The sequence below is a fragment of the Gymnodraco acuticeps genome, unplaced genomic scaffold, assembly GCF_902827175.1.
Source record: "Gymnodraco acuticeps unplaced genomic scaffold, fGymAcu1.1, whole genome shotgun sequence".
Classification (NCBI taxonomy): domain Eukaryota; kingdom Metazoa; phylum Chordata; class Actinopteri; order Perciformes; family Bathydraconidae; genus Gymnodraco; species Gymnodraco acuticeps.
The window spans coordinates 312,963-334,401 of NW_022991358.1; the positions used below are offsets into that span (position 1 = coordinate 312,963).

Consider the following 21,439-nt stretch of genomic DNA (forward strand, 5'->3'; position numbering starts at 1 on the left):
AATATGATTTTTTTACTTAAATGTATAATATAATACCATAAAGCAGATTCAGGCAGTAGGTGTATAGATTCACAATTAAAGTATTAGCCGACAGAACAGTACCGCTTCCAGAGAAGAGATACAATTTGATCATTTTACAACAAACACTATATGCTCTTTTTAGGTTTTGAATAAGATTGTAATCCTGAGTTTCCCTATTATTAAAAAAAGTCAAACTAATCCGATTACATCTTTTCCTATGTCACTAACGATTACACTTTCCTTTTTTTCTATGCGATCTTGATTAGGCTTACTGCCTAAGCCAGGCATCCTCAAACTACGGACTCCGGTCCGGATCCGGACCGAACCACCACTGTCTCCGGACTCTGAGCAAATTATACTTTTCATATGTATTATCTCTCTGTATTATATGTGAGACATCGCCACAACGCATTCGCAACGAGTCAAAATGCTCCGCTATGTCCACTGCAAACAGCGCTCTGCATGTCTGACTGTTCCACTGTGTTCCACCTGTGTGTGTCAACGCTTTGGTCCAATCACATTCAGCATCCAGTCAGCGTTTTTTCCCCCCAAACAATCTGCGAATCAGAGGCACAGTAGGGCGGGTCTTCGCGGACTGCGGGTGGGGAAAATGTGTGTGTCTCTTTCAACCTGTCTAAGTCAGAGCGAGAATTAAAAAAAAAAAATTCAGAGCGAGAGTTAACAGCTCATCTAGTTCCATCTGTACTGTAGCTAGTAGCCTAGTTTCACCTACTGGGGTGGCAACTGACACCCTAAAAATAGGCCTTGCCACCCCAGCTGCCACCCCAGTTGGCAGCTTTGTTTTGAAAGAAAAGTTGTGGCTCATCGGACATTTATGAGAGAAAGTCTCTAATGTCCGAGTGCAAGTGAATGCAGCACAAGATGCACGTCATGTAACCCCTCCCCCGGTCCTGGCGCGAGCGTGGACATACGATTGGCGGCGATTTCATTTTGAACTGGACGGCGCAAAACGAGAAGCATTCGGACCCAAGCACTGAAGGAATGAGGTATTTGCGGTCTACAATGACAGAGAAGAGACTGTCAGTTTGGCTGTACTCAGCATTGAATCAAAACGCACTGAAGCTGTTGATCTTAATACGTTTGTGAGGCGTTTTGCTGAACAAAATGGTAATCGCCGCATTCAGCTGTAATAGACGTGTGAACTTGATGCTCTGCTCACGGATGAGCATACACAACTATTAAGATGATGACCTTACGTATGTAAATATATTTTTTTCTTTGAGGGGGTCTGCCCCCAAAAAACTGTTTTAAGTCCTGAGAAAGTCAAATCAGACGGTGTGTAAAACTACACTGCCCAGCCAAAAAAAAGTAACCACTTTGATTGAACTAGGCCAGTAGGTAAGGACCTTCCACTGGATAATAACTGCAGTATAAAAGAATGTATGACTGAAGTGATGGAGACCATGTTGAAGGCAAACAAAAAGAGGAAATAACAGGTCAAATCAAGCCCCTCTCAGATTGCACAGCAACCAGAAGAACATAAATACTGGCTGGTGATTTGATTCATCAGCTTTGTGATGGAATAAAAAATGCACAGTGCATTTCCTTAGCTGTGGGTGAGTCCACTGACACCACTGACAATGCTCAGTTGCTGGTGTTTGTGGGTTTTTATGATGAGGCAAAGGGGGAGTTTGTTGAAGATGTGTTGGGCCTGACGAACCTCAGTGGACACACAAGGGGGCAAGACATTTATAAAGCAATAATGGGAATGCTGAATGAAAGAGGGTGCAGCTGCCTTTATTCATAACTGTGCAGCTCTTACACTGCGACTCTGAGGGGTCAAGCACAGACACAATAACAATGAAAACGGCTGCATACAGATTATTTTTGTTTTTGCAACCTCGTGTTAAAGAATCTTGTTGCAATTGTTTAAAAGTTTGAATGACCGTAATAAACGGACCTTTGTCTTATTGAAACATTTATTTTGGACCTTTAAGATTTGTATTTGAGTACCCCTGGCCTAAGCCAATAAAAGTCATAACTTTTGGAAAATTGTCTCAAGTTATAAATTATGCCTTCAATCTCTTTCACGTGGAGAAGACATCACATTGGCCGAGGCGTTGCAACTTCCCTCAAGCGTCCTACATGAAAGAAAGATCACATGTTAAAAATGTGTGCACAAACTATTCAGTATGACCCGTCTTAGTTTAAAGCCCAAGTGTAAGAGTGAACAGAGGCGGAGTCTGCCTGCTTTCCAATTTGTTTTGTTTGTTGGCTGCTGCTACCCAAACCAACATCCTCACAAGCATTGACTGTTGGAATGTCATTATGCTCCACATGTGGAACAACAAAGGCTTCTTCAGGTGTGTCTTGTATCATAATGATATTGCTCTGATCAGCAGCAAGACTGTTTTCACCACTACCATGGTCTACATCTGCAACCTCCTCATTGCTGTTAACAGTCGAACTAGGACTGTCACTTACCTCGTCATTGTTACTCACCCTGCTTTTCCTTCTAGGCTGTTGTTCTTTGCCATTGGTGAAATAGAAAATGGTGGGCACTGCAGTGTTTTTCAGGCATCTCCTTCCCTAATAAAAATAATAAACAAAAACACATAAAATAACTTTTTGAGGTCTGTAGATATTCAACTTTCTTTTGAATAATGCTGTTTTAAATTTAAGAGTGCATTATAAAAGACAATAGAGGGCCAACATGTTAACTATGCAGTTAATCCATTCAACAATTACATGTTTCCAAGATTCAGATTCAAAGGATTTATGTCATATGCACATAGGCTACAGTGTAGGAATGGCAATGAAAATCATCTGTCCCGAGCTCCTCCAACAATGCAACATAGTTATATAGGACATAAAACAATAAAATAAATTCAAAATTAAATTAAGAATAATAAATTAGTGCAGGCAGAAATCTATATACACGTAAATATAATAAGACATATGCAAGAACAGAATGTAAAGATAAATATTGTATAGTAAAATTAAATTAAATCCTTTTTTTTTTTACTGTGATAGCTGTTAAGATAAATAAGTTATAAGATGACAACAGATGAATGAATGTTGCTATTAAAATAATGTAAAAAAAGGTAATATAATTCATCTGTTTTTAACATAGAGTATGTGGGGGAAAATGGCCATTCTCTATCTATGATAAAGAGTATTTGCATAAATTGAAGAGAAATGTGATGGTTTGCAAAAATATTCGATTTCTATGTTTCTATACTTAACTGGAAAAATCTTAATTTGGCCTTTAATCAAAAGAACATTACTCATCACTGATGTGCAAGCTGTGTCATAACAATTATTTAGCATTGTATGATGTATAACATGTATTTAATTAGTAACAACAATTTACACTCACAAATGGAACCAAGTTATTTAAAAAAAAAAGGATCTGTACCCATGAGTCCGTGCTGAAGTGATGACTCTCAAAGTGTTCACTGCACAGGCGAGAAGAAACGTTGGGGGTCCATTTATTCCTGCGGATGTTCAGCACCCACTGGTCCAGCCTGTCTGGATCACCTAAAGGAAACCTTTATTCAAAAATACATGAAAACCGACCAACAGGAGGGTTAATGCCATATTCACTTAATTAAGCATGAACAACTGTTACCAATATTTCTATATAGTCTGTGTTGGTAAATGTAATCTAGGTTGCACATTTCCTGCTGAAATACATGCATGGGCCTACCAAGTTACTGCGTGGCACTTTGGTTTTGATAAAACAGTGTAGTTCCACTATATAAACGTTACATTCATAATCAAACGAGACAATATGCAAGATAAATAGCTATTTGGTGTTATTCTTAATGCTTGTCATTCACACGTTAAGAAAATAAAATAAGTACCGATACATAGCAGAACAATTGTGGCGATGTTCAGCTTAATAAGCCTTGTTCAACATCATTTCTTTAGCTAATACTATAGAAGGCTGCAGGCGAACCAATTCCGCGTTTCGCTGCATTCCTTGATCTCCAGTTATAACGCCGGGCTCCGCCGCTGGCCGAAGCTAACGGAGCCGCAAAGGGCTAGCTACGGCTCCGGTTAGCTTCGGCGGCGGACTCCGGCGGCCACCACTGGGATAATTGGGTCCCCTTTTAACTCCCATTTATCATTATGGGCGTCATAGCCATAGACTATAAAAGTCTTACCCAAGGCTGAATCATAAACTAAACTGTATATATATATATATATATATATATATATATATACACATGTATAAAGGGTTACGTCCTTAGCTGGCTAATAAGCTACACAACAAGCTAAGCGAACAAGCACACAAACACCTGCTAACGGGGTTAACATGTATAATATTATCATTTTACTCACCGAAAAAAGCTGAGAGTAGACTTCTTGGAAGATCTGTTAGTACATTCAAGCGCACAGCACGACATTTTAATTGTCTGGTATTTGTAACAATATTCCCACAATCACGGCTAAAGCTAAAGGGTCAAGTACAGTAACTACGACTAACTAACGTTGTAGCCTCTATGGTTGTAGCCTAGCAGAGTGGACAAGTTGCTGTTAGCTGACAGTGAGGCACGTGCCTGTCCATCAAAGTGACCACGCCCTGATTTATGCAAAAACTTTAATACCTAATATAAATAAAAGGGTCGTATTAGAAAACAATTCACTCACAGATCCATAATCATGAAGGTGGAATCTAACTATATCGATAATAAAAATGTATGGAGCCAGGGGTAGAAACATGTTTTTTTCTGCTGTAAAATTGGGCATTTTAACATGGGGCTCTATGGAAATTGCTCCTTTCTGCAGCCATCGCCTATCGGCCAATATATGAACTGCAGTGTGTGGCACTTCCGTATTGGCTTCCCTGCTCTTCCCCAGAGTTTGCCGCTTGGTTAAAACTGTGTCAATGTTATTGATTTTACGAGCAAACAATGTTTATTTACAACTTCTTTCCCCCCCCCCCCCCCCCTGCAATAGCACTGTGCCCCCAGGTTGGGAACCACTGGTCTAGCTGAATCCCCTCTCGCAGCTGTGTGTCTGTGTATTCAGCATGATGTCTGCAGGAGACATAATGCTTGAAGTGATTTGGAACATAATATGGCATTAAATCACGACAGCGTTTAGCTGAGTTTCTCTTAGCAGAGGAAAGCTGCATGATGCTACAAAGGGGCGTGGCTAGCAGCAGCTGTTCCATTTAAAGCTATGGTCACAGAATCAACCTTTTTGGAACAGGGCTGGAATAGAGGGGTATGAGGCATGGCTACAATGGGTGAGCTGTTTGGTATTTTAAGCAAACAACTTCAGTCATGTTTTGTATAGGTATGGCCCTACAATATATTTTTAGTATTACCTTTCTATAGGCGTAGTGTAGCTGTGAACAATCCCAAATACAATTCATTGTTTACATTGCAGCTAGTGCTAAACCAGAATAAATAACCCCTTTTCATTTTTAACTGGAAGTGGAATGAGGCTGTGCTACGTGAGGTGAATTGAGCCACCAAAAATACACAATAAGTGGGACTAAGAAAGATAATATTAAAGTATAAAAATAAAGGCATTATTAGGGCTGAAAAATGTCTCCCGTTTGAATGGTGATTAGATTTTTAAATGCTAACACTTACAGTTTTTTCTGACTGTGTTTCCTGTTTCCTGCAGACGTCCAGCAGCTGGTGGTGGTTAAAGAAGAGGTTCCCCCTGACCAGCAGGAATGGAGCACCAGTCTGGACCAGGAGGACGCAGAGCCCCCCACACACATTAAGCAGGAACAGGAGGGACTCAGGATCAGTCAGGAGGGAGAGCAGCTTTGGGAGCTGGAGGAGGCTGATATCACCAAGTCCACTTTCACTCCTGACCCTGTGAAGAGTGCAGATGATAAAGAGAAACCTCAGTCCTCACAGCCTCATCAAAGACAAACTGAACACATGGAAACAGAAGCTGATGGAGATGACTGTCGAGGACTAGAACCAGCCAGGAACTCAGATCCAGAGAGCAGTTTACAACCAAAGACTGAGGACGACACTGGAGACTCTTCTGAACCTGACACTGGAGACTCTTCTGAATCTGACACTGAAGACAGTGCTGATTGGAAGGAGACCAGAGAACCTGCATCAGGCTCAAACTTACTGAAAAATAGACATGAATCTGTCAGTGATCCACAACGGAGTGCTGAAAAGAAACCATTCAGCTGCTCAGTCTGTAAGAAAGCTTTTTCACAGAATATAGAGTTAAAGCTACACATGAGAATCCACACAGGAGAGAAACCAGTCAGCTGTTCAGTCTGTAAGAAACATTTTTCCCAGAGTGGAAGTTTAAAAAGACACATGAGAGTCCACACAGGAGAGAAACCCTTTAGCTGCTCAGTTTGTACCAAATATTTTGCATTGAGTGGAACTTTAGATAGACACATGAGAATCCACACAGGAGTGAAACCATACAGCTGCTCAGTCTGTAAGAAAGCTTTTTCGCATAGTGGAAGTTTAAAGGAACACATGAGAATCCACACAGGAGAGAAACCATACAGCTGCTCAGTCTGTAAGAAGGCTTTTTCACGGAGTGGAATTTTAAAGGAACACATGAGAATCCACACAGGAGAGGAAATATACAGCTGCTCAGTCTGTAAGAAGGCTTTTTCACGGAGTAGAATTTTAAAGGAACACATGAGAATCCACACAGGAGAGGAAATATACAGCTGCAATGTTTGTGACAAAAGATTTAAATGGCGTATGTGTCTCAATAGACACAAGTGTGTTGGTTGTCAGTCCTCAAAGCTTAATGAAATTCAAACTGAGGATAAAAAATCTGCCTGACTGGATCAACATTGTTGCACGGCATTCATATAAGACTTAAACAAACTCTATCTTTATCAATATAAGTGGACAATATGTTTAATGTTTTTGTCATACTGATTTTCTGATTAATGGGGCGAAGCCTGCGAGCTGGTTCAGGCAGTCAACTCGAGCACTCATGCTGCATTCATACATAACGCCCCTTGCCACTTGAAAAGCTACAATTTGATAGTTAAGAAATATACAGATAAATAATATGATATTTTTGGCTGCAGTCTTTGATGGGAGGTAGTGTGTTTGTATGTGTGCATGTTCAAAGTTATAGTGAGTTTTGTGGCTGGACAGGGATGGAAGTGATGGAGGCCACAGCTCTGGGAAAGAAGCCGTTCTTCAGTCTGTTGGTGCGTGATTTTATTAACCTGAACCGTCTGCCGGACGGCAGCGTTTCGAACAGTGAGTGGCCGGGCTGAGTGATGTCTCTGATGATACTGCTGGCTTTCTTCTGCAGTCGACTTTTGTAGATGTTGTCAAGGTTGGGCAGCTCAGTCCCAACGATGCGCTGAGCAGCCTTCACCACCCGTTGCAGGTCCCACTCTGCGGCTGTGCAGCTGGTGTACCACACAGTTATGCAGCTGGTCAGGGTGCTTTCAATAGTCGACCGATAGAAGTTTACCAGCAGTTTTTGTGGAAGCCTGGCCTGTCTCAGTTTCCTCAGGAAAAACAGTCTCTGCTGTGCCTTTTTCACCAGGTTTGAGGTCCAAGTTAAATGATTGGAGATGTTGACTCCAAGGAACCGTAGGTCCTCCACGCTCTCCACTGCTTCTCTGTGGAGGGGGACTTCCTTTTTTTGTCCTCCTGAAATCAACAATGAGCTCCTTAGTTTTGGTTTTAGTTACTCCCTAAGCCTGATTTCAACCACCTGCAACCGATTCGTTAATAATCACAAATGTTCATTTCTTTGACCCCTTGACTCGACAACTTTCTTGTTTAATAATCGTTACATCTCCTCAGGACCAAGTTCCCGTGTCCTGCCTTTCACCTGCTGATAGCCCACTGCTCATTTAAGGTGGACTGACCTTTACAATGGACCAGCTAGTCTTAGTGTCTTAATGCAAACGTTTTGTAAAGTGATGCTAGACCAAAAACGTGCTGTTGGGTTGTGTGCTCTCTGCAGGACGGTGTCTGTACTCAAAGATTGTTTATGAAATGAGAGTTTAACTCTGTTTTGTTGTCCAAACGACGCCAAAAGAGCGATACGTCTTTTTTCCAGCAGGTGGCACACATGTTACATTTTCCAGTTCAACTGTCATCCACATATTAATGATTCAAAACAGCAATGTGTAAGATATGGCTAGTAATTTACTATTTCAACAGAATGTGAAGAGGTTACAGTCTTGAGGCCATGTCCAATATGTTCATGTTTTGTTTGATTAAATCTACTGAAATGAGCATTCAATGACTAAACTATTCTTAATTACTGTCATTACATCATGGGTTTGCATTGCAATATTAGAACACATAAAACCCAACTTTATTTCTTCTAAGTTGCGGGTGTTCATTGTTTAGAAGTCCGCTGTGTTTCATCCAAGCTTCCACTTCGTGCTCCGATAATGCTGAAAGTATCTGTTGTATGCTTTACCTGCTCCAGTAACACAAGTGTAATTCACTGGACAGAGACGAGATAGTGGATGGATCCAGAAAAGAACCAGAGGATAGTCCGTATAGAGCCTTCAGGTTCTGAAAATGATCAGGGACAGAGCTAGAAAGGAACTCCTAAAACCTGAATAGAGCTAGAAGATAGCCAGTACAAAGCCAAGAAAGACCCAGTAGAAAGACAGGAAGGAGCCAAAAGAGTTTGTATTTTGTATCTTTTAATATCCAAGCTCTTCTCTTAAGATATTAAAACTTCCTATCTCAGCATGCTGCCAATTATTGAGATTGTTTCACAGCTTTTATCTTTAAATATTTAGACTTTTTTTCTTTACATAGACATTAGGATGAACATCACGATCCACTCTGCTGGATTCTGCCCAAATCTGCTCAAAATGCATGCAAACCTCTCGCTTTATCCATACTCCTGCGGGTGTATTGTTCTGGATTCATAGTGAGGTTAGATGTTCTGCACTGTTATTGTTATGTATTTAATATAAAGTGAAATACCCATTAAAAAAAAGTCAGAAAAGAGAAAGAGACTCACTTTTGTTATTTTGCCTTTTATACCACACTGCAAGTCTGACATTTATTAATAAGACGACTGGAAGATACCCTGCAGATTTAAACACTTATAAACTTAGCTCAAGTCTTTCACAGACAGAAATATTCAAGCAGAAAAATCAGTGCCTGTTAAATCAAAGGGAAAGCAATCATCTAAGACAACATTTGTGAAGCGGATGAGATCAACTCAGCGTACACGACACATCACTTCCTGTGATTTTTGGTCATAATCCAGGTTCTATGTTCACATAGAGAAGGATATCACAGTGTTTGAGGGCCTATGTTGGTTGAAAGCCAGCGGAAGGGCGTATTAGTCTGTGAGATAACTCATAAAGTTGTAAATTAACAAGAAAGAAACTGTGATACCTTCAAAAAAAGAAGTGTTTGATAAAGGTTCATCCAACCTTGCAAGCGGAGCAATACAAACAAAACAAAAAAATACTTACATCATAATGTTTTTGTACCATCATCAAATCTATCAATACATATTTGGAACAAGGACCCTCATGAATATAATTGGGTTGATTGTCAGGCAAATTATTGTAAACATATTTTCCTAATGATGTTTTTTGTCTCCACAGTTTGGTTGGGCTCATGTGACTCTGCTGATCGTGGTGACTCAGTCTCACCTCATCATTCACAACCTGTTTGAGGGGATGATCTGGTAAATAAACAGTCCTTTATCGTCTTAGATTAAGCTTCACCTTAATAGTTTCTTAAGTTTCTGTCTTTAAAAAGAAAATATTCCACTGTGTTTTACCATTTCAATAAACTTTAACACTTTTCATATTATTGTTTTTCCTATTATTAGAAACTGTTAATGTCAGCAACGCTGAAGACTCTAAATAATAATGATCATGCCACCAAATACAGATTAAAACTAAAGTAACAAACCTGTTTTAATAATGTAAGAAGTAGAAATTACAGGTATTTGTGTTACAAATGTAAGAAGTAAAAGTAAAAAGTCCTCAGAACAATAAGTAGTGGAGTACGAAGTGAAGTATTGATACCAAAAAGATGTATAAGTACAGTACAGTAACGAAGAAAGGGCGGTTTTATTATTTATCCAGTAGGCTAGTAGGCGGTAATGCAACGTCCGGGCTGGATTGAGCGAGTCGGGCTGGCGTGACGTGGATTGCAGACCGGAAGAAGGAATTGAAGTCGGAGATGCGTTGCAGATAGCTCAGAGAGAATCGGAAAACTCGGAAACATACAGAAACGGTAGCATTGGACTGTTATTTTGCCGGATTTGCATAAACTGTACATTGACTCTCCTCATGTCATACATGGAGCTGGGGGAAATGAAATTCAGGATGAGGGTTAGATCCTTAATCGTGGTACTGCACATACCCGCAAAATAAAGCAAAAGTCGAGACAACTTGAAAGGATATGGCGTTCCACTAAACTTGAAGAATCTCGTTTAATTTGGCATATTACTCTCAATGAATATAAGAAAGCACTGCGTAAAGCGAGAGCAGCCTACTACTCTTCATTAATAGATGAGAATAAGAATAATGCAAGATTTCTTTTCAGCACTGTAGCCAGGCTAACAGAGAGCCACAGCTCGATTGAGCGTTCTATTCCCATAGCACTCAGTAGTAATGATTTTATGTGCTTTTTTAACGATAAAATTGTTACTCTTAGAAACAAAATTAATGACCTCTTGCCTTTGACCAGTATAGTGTTATCAACAGCTCCCGGAAACCTAAGTTCTAATATTACACTACAGATGTAGCACCTCATTTTAGACTCCAGTTTACAGCTTCCTGCCTACGACCTGCCTAAGACCAGTATCGAGGAATGTTCAGCCCTCCCACTATTTTCCAAGAGGTCGTTGCCAGATTTTCAATTTCAGGTTTTAACCAGGAGATGGCACTTCATTCACAAATACAGAAAGACAAGTTTCATGGACTTTCAGTTGTGTTTTGAAGAACATTTGAACACATCAATATTTTAGATCAAATAAAGTATATCTAATCTTGTAATTCAATAATATATAGTCTTCATATATTAAATAATCATAATAATAATGTGAATGTTTACATTACACTTCTTTATTTGTTATGCTCATACTTTTACCTTTACAATCGTTTGCTTTAATATGCAGTATATTTTTTGTATATTTTTGTGTTTGCTTCCTCCTGCTCCCTTTCGGACACATACTGTATGATTTATTATTATTATTAATATGAAGATATTATTAAGATAAGATAAGATGTTACTTTATTGATTGAACATTTTAGTTTAGAATGTGCTGTCCCACGGTAATTCAGAAGGCTCACAGGTCACATTCTGACCATTATTTAAAACAATAGGTGCTTTCACACCGTCTACAGTTTGATTTGTATAGAGGGAGCTCTGTGGCTGAATGGCCAGCGATTAGGTGTGGCGCATTTATCATAGGTGATCAGAGCTAACTGCCTGCCGTCAGATTTCATTTAAAAAACAGGTCTGATTTTAAGACTATTTCTGCGCTCATAAAGAATGATGCGAATAAGAATAATGCGTATTGAACTGGTTTCATTAATTAGTGAGTTTATTTAACACTAGAACCGCCAATCGGGTCAATTTGTGTGATGTGTGTTGTGTGTGTGCAATGTAACTTTTTTTCAATAAAATATTAAAGTCTCCCAGTCCGTGACTTTTCCTGAAAGTGTGTTATGTAGCACCCTATGTTGTTAAAAATTGCATTCTAATAGCGGGATTTGACGGTTTTAGGTAGGCCTATACAAAAACCTCTGGCGGTTCTAGTGTTAAGGTAATTAGGTACAGTAGAAGCCCTTTTTTTTATCAGTAACGAATTTAGCAGTTGAACATAAAAGTCAACTAACTGAGGGTCACTTGCAATGACAGTGTTGTGTCTAACTGTAAGCTTGTCACTCAGAATATGTACTATACTTACCTTCAAAACCTCTCTTAAAGAGCACCTTCGGGGGAGAGTATTGCAAAACTGGCCCCGGTAATGGTACAAATCTCAACCTGTCGTTCAATGGACAGCTTCCCCCCCCATCTATGTATATACTCGCATTTTAGACTCTGTTACTAACTGTATATCTGTAGACTTGGTATGTCTTAAATGTCCGGTTAGGATGTATTAGAACGAAATCTAAAATGAAAATTGTAAATAAGCAATCTGTATGTAAAAAACCACCTGTATGTAAATTGTAAATAAGCCATCTGTATGTCAAATATGTCTTATATGTCTTAAATGATATAATGAATTGGAAATGGGGGACCCTGATGTAAACAAGACGAAAGTCTTTCTCTGGTCTGCATCCCCTTAACAATTGTATGTTTTGAGCTGTACTGTACTGTACCCAATATACAAGCTGTTAATAAACTTTTCAATCAATCAATCAATCAGTAACCTACAGTTAATTTAGCTGCTGGAGAAGAAAGATCAGGGGGGGGGGGGGAGAGAGCTGTGGTTGATGGGCCATTAGTTGTGTAAATACACAACTAAGCTGCCGTTTCATTCAGTAGGCGACACGCCGTTCTAAGCCGTGTCATTCACTCCTCACATCCCAAGCTGCATTCCCAAAGGTGTATTATGTTGTTACATCGTTTCAGATGTCATGTTTCAGTTGTGCTCTTTCTATGTTAAAATGCCTCAGTCACCTTAATTCATGTAATAAAAACATCTCAGGTCAGTAACACTCAAAGCTAAATGTGCAATACCATGTTCAGCTATGTTACTATTTATAATGTTATTGTTGTTACATCAGAAGATGTACATATTGGAATGATTTCTTAACTTACAGTAGGCTATTTTTTACAATGTGTGTTGGAAGGATTTATTAAATTACTATGAATATTGTCATTGTTGAAGGCTTTTAGAGAAGGGTGAATTATATAACATTTTATACCTAAAAACATAAACATTTATGTGCTTTTTTAAAGATAAAATTGTTACTCTTAGAAACAAAATTAATGACCTCTTGCCTTTGACCAGTGTAGTGTTATCAACAGCTCCCGGAAATGTAAGTTCTAATATTACACTAGATAGTAAACTAGAATGCTTTTCAGCCATAAACCTTGAACAATTCAATTCAATGATTCTCTCTTCTAAACCATCAACGTGTATGTTAGACCCAATTACAACTAAGCTGTTGAAGGAAGTTTTTCCATTAATTAGCACTTCTTTATTAAATATTATGAATATGTCTTTATTATCAGGCTATGTTCCACAATCATTCAAAGTAGCAGTGATAAAACCGCTTCTTAAAAAGCACAACCTCGATCCAGAGGTTTTAGCCAATTATAGACCTATTTCTAATCTTCCGTTCCTCTCAAAAATTCTTGAGAAAGCAGTCGCAAAACAGTTGTGTGATTACTTAAAAAACAATGATTTATTTGAAGATTTTCAGTCTGGCTTTAGAACACATCATAGCACAGAGACAGCTCTGGTTAAAGTCACAAATGACATTCTAATAGCCTCTGACAAGGGACGTGTCTCTATTCTTGTTTTGCTCGATCTCAGTGCTGCATTTGATTCTATTGATCATGATATCTTATTGCAAAGACTAGAGCACTTAGTTGGCATACAGGGAACTGCTTTAGGTTGGTTTAGGTCCTATCTATCTGAACGCTCTCAGTTTGTACGTGTCAATGATGAATCTTCCACGCAAACCAAAGTTAGCCATGGAGTGCCACAGGGCTCAGTGCTCGGACCTATTTTGTTCACATTATATATGCTTCCGTTAGGCAATATTATAAGGAATCATTCTGTACATTTTCATTGTTATGCGGATGATACTCAACTATATTTATCAATCAGGCCTGATGAAATTAATCATCTAAATAAAATTCAAGACTGCCTCAAGGACTTAAAAACGTGGATGACCTTACACTTTTTGATGTTAAACACGACCAAAACTGAAGTTATTGTACTTGGCCCGAAGAATCTACGAAACAAATTATCTAAGGATATATTAACTATGGATGGCATTAATTTGGCCTCCAGTGAGACTGTAAGGAATCTTGGTGTTATATTTGATCAGGATTTATCCTTTAACGCCCACATAAAATCAATTTCAAGGACCGCCTACTTCCATCTACGTAACATTGCAAAAATCAGGCATATCTTGCCTCAAAACGATGCAGAGAAACTAGTCCATGCATTTGTTACTTCAAGGCTGGATTATTGTAACTCTTTATTATCAGGGTGTACCAAGAAGTCAGTCAAGTCACTTCAGCTGATTCAAAAATGCTGCAGCTCGTGTACTAACCAGAGTTAGGAAAAGGGACCACATTACTCCTGTTCTGGCTGCCTTACACTGGCTCCCTATAGAACACTGGATATAATTTAAAATTCTTCTTCTCGCCTACAAAGCCCTTAATGGGCAGGCGCCATCTTACCTTAAAGAACTCATTATACCCTACTGTCCTACTAGGGCATTGCGTTCCAAGAATGCAGGGTTGTTGGTTGTTTCTAGAGTCTCTAAAAGTAGAATGGGAGCCAGAGCCTTTTCTTATCAAGCTCCACATTTGTGGAATCAGCTTCCAGTTTGTGTTCGGGCGGCAGACAACCTATCCGTTTTTAAGAGTGCGCTTAAGACCTTCCTTTTTGATAAAGCTTATAGTTAGGGCTGATTAGATTCAGCCCCTAGTTTTGCTGATATAGGCTTAGTTTGTCGGGGTACATCTTACTTCTTCCTTCTCTCTGTCTATACCTGTGTACTCTCATGTTCCGATTAACCCAGCTTCCCCAAATGTCTTTCTTTTTGGTGTCTATATATGCTGGGATCCGGAGTCATGGATGATCCTGCGGTCCTGTGTCCTGCATCACGAGCCCTGGATCTTGAATCGTGGCTGTGGTCCTGGATCATAGGTCCTGGATGGATATCCTCGTGGATTCATCTTCCTATTATACACACATGCATTTCTAAACATTTGGACTACCTATGTTGCAAATGTATTATCTTTTCAATTTACACACGGCATCTATTGCACGTTTGTCCGTCCTGGGAGAGGGATCCCTCCTCTGTTGCTCTCCCTGAGGTTTCTCCCATGTTACCCTTTAAACTGTGGGTTTTCTTCGGAAGTTTTTCCTTGTACGATGTGAGGGTCTAAGGACAGAGGGTGTCGTATTGTCATACTGATATTCTGTACAAACTGTGAAGTCCACTGAGACAAATGTAACATTTGTGATATTGGGCTATATAAATAAACATTGATTGATTGATTGATTGATGGATTGATTGATTGATTGATTGATTGATTGATACTACAGTGGAACGCAAGAAGCCTGATAGCTAATGGTCAAGAATTCAAGAAATATATATATGATCTAGATAGTCCCTGAGGTAATATGTGTGCAAGAAATCTAGTCACGACCTCAATTAGACTTTGTCATTCCAGGATTTAGCTGTATAAGGCAAGCTAATAATCAAAATGGTGGAGTGTGTGTCACGTTTCTCAAAGATGGTGTGGCATATACAGTAGGGAGGTGCAATCCCCTGATGATATAGAGCAGGGCTTCTCAAACATTATAAAAAAAAAAGAAAAGAATTCTGATTCTGATGTAAATTAAAGTGGACCTATTATGCTATATTGGAAAAATATATTGTAGGGCCATACCTATACAAAACATGTCTGTGAAGTTTTTTGCTTAAAATACCAAACAGTTCACCCATTGTAGCCATGCCTCATACTGCTCATACCCCTCTTTTGCAGCCCTGTTAGAGAAACGCGGATTTTGGATCCTTAGTTTTAAAAAAAAAAAGTGGAGGCGGAGCTAATGCCTGATCAGAATTCTACCAGAGATAAAGTTAGAGGGGACCTATCATGCAAAATGCACTTTTGTACATCTTTTATACATGAATATGTGTCCCCGATGTGTCAGGGAACTCACCAAGTGTCAGAAAACACAACCCTCTCTCTTTTCCTCTATACCCAAATCTCTAAAAACTGGGCTGCAATGGATCTGATACAGACTGATACAGATTTGAAAATGCTCTGACGTCAGGAACGAGGAGCTCCGCCTATATGGCCAACTCTCCACCTATCAGGGGAATGTGGGGTTGGGCCACGGCCGGCCATTGTCACTCGAAAGCGCTGGAGACGCTGTAGTACATATGCCAGGCCTGTAAGTGGCGCTGTACTCTGCCACAAAAGCAGCGAAGAAGACTTCCCTTGCATGGTTCCCTTTCTGTTTATTCTCCGCTGTGGCTATTTTTCTCCCTCCCCGAGGCAAGCGTTTGCTCCTGCTGCTGTTATTCATTGCAATCCCTCCCCGTTGAGGCAAGCACTGTAATTCTCTCCGTTAGTCCACCAGCAGATGACAAACACCCACCTCTCCGCCTCTTCCAAGGGACGAGGGGACCGTGCGGCAGAGTTTCAGTTAGATTTTTTTTCGCCAGTCAACATATCCGTTAAAGTTGAAATCTTCCGGACAAAATTAGAAAAGTGCCGGTCAAAGGTCTTCTTTGTTATTTATTGAGCTTTAAAACAAATGAATAATGACTCTATATAATCATATAAGAATAAAACACGGAGGACGGAGATCTCTTTTTCTCCCCCTCACGCAACATATACTAAATGCAGAAGAGAACAGTATACCCAAAACAACAACCAAGGGTAGGAAGAAAGTGGTGCCATGATGGAATGAGGAATGCAGCAGGGCTATTAAAGAGCGAAATTATGCATTTAGAGAATTAAAGAAAATCATGACACAAAACAATGTTATAGAGTATCAAAGGAAAAGGCCAGCTGCTCGAAGGACAATCAAATACACAAAAAAGAAAACATGGAGAGAATTGTGTTCTACCATTGGCAGAGGAATACAATTAGGTGATGTCTGCTCCATGTTTAAGCGGATGAGTGGGAAAAGGAAACCCATTACAATTCCAGCTTTGGTTGATGGGGAGAGGCTGGCAGTGACAGATAAAGAGAAGGCAGATATGTTAGGAAGGACACTTGCAGCAGTAGGCCTACATAGTGGGGAGCATCTCAGTGATATTCATAGGTAGCAAAAACAGCAGTTACTAGCAGAGAATGAAAACGTGAAGGAGAAGAGACAGGGTAATAGGTAGTGATGGCAGTTTGACACTGAAGCTTCGGACGGAGCTTCAACCCTGGACTTCCTATTCCATAGAAGCAGTGCTTCGAAGCTTGCTTCAAATCACGTCACATATGACGTCCGAAGCAGCAACTGCTTTAAATCACGTGACATGTGACGTCCGAAGCAGCAACTGCTTCATTTCCTGAATGAATCACTTGACTGGTTCGCGGTCCATTCACGCGATTCAATGCATTGCCTCGTCTCGATTCTGACAGGTGACAGGTTGAAACATTTTCGAATTTGAGCTCTTCAACACTTTATGACCGCTCTAAACAATGCGCAATGTGTGGGTTGTTGTTGTAGTTTGCGTTGTTGCTGTTGAGTTGTTGTTGGTATTGCATTTGATATCATTATAGAGCAAGCCAGGAAGAAAGATAGGTCGTTCTGGCTCGGGAAACACTTCGAAATGTGGAGAAGTTGTGAACAAAAAGACAATTATCAGTAATATAAAAACAGTTCAATATTTCAAGGAATAGATAGCCCAGTGGATACAGCCGGCGGCCCAAATGCGGCGATGTCCTCCGCGCAGCTGGTTCAAAGCCTGGAATGGATGTATTTGAATCATTGCTTTTCAACTTTAATAACTGATAAAAGGCCCTCTCCTCCCAAATAAATGTCCAGCACTCTCTAGTCTCTTCTCAATAACCCAATACACACAATTATCAATCTTTAATTGCAAATAGAACATGATATTCAGTCTTAGTGTGTGTGTGCATCGAATATTTTTCAAGGCAAAGATACGTTAAACCCACTGCAGCCTTGCACTTCGCCAGGAGAGGTCGCTGTAACTGAAGCTTCGAGAAATGAACCTATTTCCGACACAATTGTCCAAGTGGTTCGATGCTTCATTCAAAGCTTCATTTTGCCATCACTAGTAATAGGTCAGCTCTTGATGTGGAATTTACAATGTCAGAACTCAAAATAGACTTACAAGGTACAGGATATACAGCCCCAGGACAAGACCAGCTATGCTATGACTGTTACCTATGGAAACTATGACAACGGTGCTGAGTCTTTTTAATAAAATCTGGAGAGAAGAAGATATACCAAGTGTGTGAAAAACAGCAGTCGTGCTACCATTCAATAAGCCAGGGAAAGATACAGCTAACCCTAGTAACTATAGACCAATAGCTCTTACATCACACCTATGTAAATGGATGGAAAAGATCATTGTCCATAGGCTCTCACATGTACTGGAACAGAAAGGGCTGCTGAGTAGTTTTCAGAGCGGATTTCGTAAAGGGCGGTGCACAATATATGCTTTAGTAACATGTAATGTAAGAGTGAGTAATGATGTGGAAAAAACACTGAAAATGAAAGAGATAATGGCAATAGTGTACTTTGACATTGAAAAGGCGTATGACTCTATGTGGAGGGATGGAATACTGATCAAATTGAGTAGAATGGGTATTGGAGGGAGAATGTACAATTGGGTAAAGGCCTTTTTAACAGACAGGACATTTAGAGTAAAGGTTGGAGCAGATATTTCCAATTATTTTGAAATAGAAAATGGTATTCCCCAAGGGAGTGCAGTTAGCCCAATATTGTTTAACATCATGATTAATGACATATTTACATGCTTAGACACATGCATCCAATCGGCTCTGTACGCAGATGATGGGGCTATTTGGATGAGGGAAGACATGCCCAATACGTAATGGAGAATATAGCTAGAGCGATTAAAAAAGTGGAGAGGTGGTCATATAATTGGGGATTCAAAATGTCAGAAAGCAAGTCATGCTACATGGTATTTACAAACAAACGCAAGATTGATGGCCAACAGCGAACATTAAATGATCGTCCAATGACAAAGGTGAATGAGTTCAAATACCTAGGACTGTGGTTTGATAGCAAATATACATGGAAAATGCATAGTAATCAAGTGGAACAAAATGCAAAAATGTATTAAATCTATTGCGCGCTGTAGCTGGATGCAACTGGGGCGCAGACAAACAAGCATTAATAGACATTTACAGATCAATTATGAGGTCCACAATAGACTATGGTTGTATAGCGTATGGAGCAGCAGCAAAAACATCACTTTTAAAAATAGATAGAATACAATATAAAGCATTGCGGCTGTGTATTGGAGCGATAAAGTCATCTTCTATCAATGCAGTTCTGACAGAAGCAGGAGAGACACCTCTGGAGATCAGAAGAGAGAAACTTGCTCTGTCATACTGGGTCAGGCTACAAGGAAGTGGAGAAGAAAATATTTCAAAAAGAATACTACAGGATTGCTGGGAATATGGAAAGTCCCAGGGGCGTGGGTTTGGCTGGACGAGTAAGGAGAGAACGAGGGCATATGGAGTGGAGACCATCACGTTTGCCAAAGCAACCCCATTTAGCAGTGTTCCCCCATGGCTTTTCCCAGAAGCTAAAATAGATATGAGTATTGTAGAAAGGAAAAAAGAGTGGCAAATAAATGAAGTGGGAATTAAAACAAGTATGTACCTGAACGAAAAGTACTACAATTACCTACAAATGTATACAGATGGTTCTGTAAAAACAAGGAAGAGTGTTTTGCAGTTGGTATATACATCCCAGACTTTAAAATATCGATTTCAAAAAGAGCGTCTGATCAATTATCAGTGTACACAGCAGAAATGTTTGCTGTAATAATAGGATTACAGTGGGTTGAAGAGGTCAGACCAGATAGGGTGGTGATATGCACAGATTCATAGTCCATATTAAAAAGTATACAATCAACAACAACTGTCTGAGAAGACATTCTCATAGAACTTAACCACAGCCTGTTAAGACTTCACAGAGGCGGTAGATCTGCAGTTCTGCTGGGTGCCTGCACATGAGGGGGTGAAAGGGAACGAGTGTGCTGATGAGCAAAAAGTGCACTAAAGAAATAACATTACCAGTTCAACTTGGAAAAGGAGAAGGAAAAGCAGTAATGAAGAAGAAAGGGATGGAGATCTGGCAGAAAAGGTGGGAGGAAGACCAGAAAGGCAAAGAGTATCACAAAGTACAAAAGACAATTACAATTAATATTTATAAAGAAAGAAACAGAAGGGAGGAAATCACGATAGCGAGACTCAGAATAAATCACACGGCTTTCAATGGTACGCTGTATATCATGGGCAAGGCCGGATTAGTACCTCCAGAGGCCCCTGGGCACTGAGCGCTCATGCCCCCCGCCCAACCAGTGGCGGGCTGGGGGAATGTAATGCGCAGCATCGTATTGTATTTTTTTCCAAATCCGAGCGGCCCTCCGGCCCACGTACAGCACCGGCCCACCGGGAAAACTCCCGGTATTCCCAATGGCCAGTCTGCCCCTGCCCCAAACCCACGTACCAACAAGTAACACCACGCCTACCCAACATGTCAATCTGGTATGTAAAATCGCACACCTATTTGTCAAAAGCAGGGATGCAGCCACATAGTTCAACCAAAGTAGGTCTAGCCTTTTGCCCTTTCAGTCAGAAATCACAAGACAAAGATAAAATGGATAAGATCTCTTAATGCCAAAATATGACTGGCTGGCTGTACAAGTACACAAGGATTTCTATTAGTCACAAACATTGAGAGTTACAAAAGTAAAATATATAGTGAAATTGTGTGGTTGCTCAACTAAGTGATCAGTATATGTGATGGAAGATAGTGTGTGTGTGTGTGTGTGTGTGTATATGTGAGAGGGAGAGAGAGTGAGTGTGAGTGTGTGTGTGTGTGTGTGTGTGTGTGTGTGTGTGTGTGTGTGTGTGTGAGAGAGAGCGCGAGAGAATGAGTGTGTGTGAGAGACAGTGGATCTTACCTTTAGAAGTGTTTCTTCCTTGCCTTTCTCTTTGAAAAGTCTGTGATTAGGTCATCAAAATCCAAGGCTCAAGGCTAACATTGCTCGCTAGCTCAACAACATCCTCCGTGACCACCGCCACCGTTCCTTGTGGTTGCTGACCTATTTCGTAACTTTTTGCTTTTTTGAAAAAGCTATTTATTGTTGGGACATTTTTTAATGCAGCCGCCACTCTCTCTTCTTTTTCTTTCTTTTCGCAGCCCTGCTGGGCGTTTGGCTGCTACCGGCACCATCCATTTGTTCAGCTCACGTGACAAAATGTGACATGAGTGAGGGTGGGGCTGTGATTCGGCTATACACCGCCGCTGCGTAGTAATAAAGTTGAGCGCATACATAGTGAGACCTACAGTACAGAGACGGTTCAGAAAATATATTAATTTCACCCTATAGAAAAGCTGTGTTATTTATGGTGAAGAGTGAGTGTCATTTAAAAGAATGTGTGATGAGTGAGGTTGAGCCCGAAAAAGACAAGATAAAAAAAATAATTAAATTTTGTTTGTTTTGTTTGTCACTGAGGGCCCTCTTTGCTCAAGGGCCCCTGGGCACTTGCCCAGGTTGCCCATATGGTTAATCCGGCCTTGATCATAGGGACAAGTGACAGTAACA

At 40.1% G+C, this 21,439-nt stretch overlaps 1 protein-coding gene across 1 annotated transcript in view; it reads left to right on the forward strand.

The window, feature by feature from the left end:
* Positions 1-21,439, forward strand: part of LOC117562789 (zinc finger protein 2 homolog) — a gene marked incomplete at its 3' end in the record, with an annotated part of 57,033 nt that overhangs the window by 6,964 nt on the left and 28,630 nt on the right. Inside the window, exons 2-3 of the mRNA XM_034240678.1 lie at positions 5,626-6,606; positions 6,906-6,928. Of these exons, the coding sequence (XP_034096569.1) occupies positions 5,626-6,606; positions 6,906-6,928 (1,004 nt within the window). The remainder of the gene's footprint in view (positions 1-5,625; positions 6,607-6,905; positions 6,929-21,439) is intronic.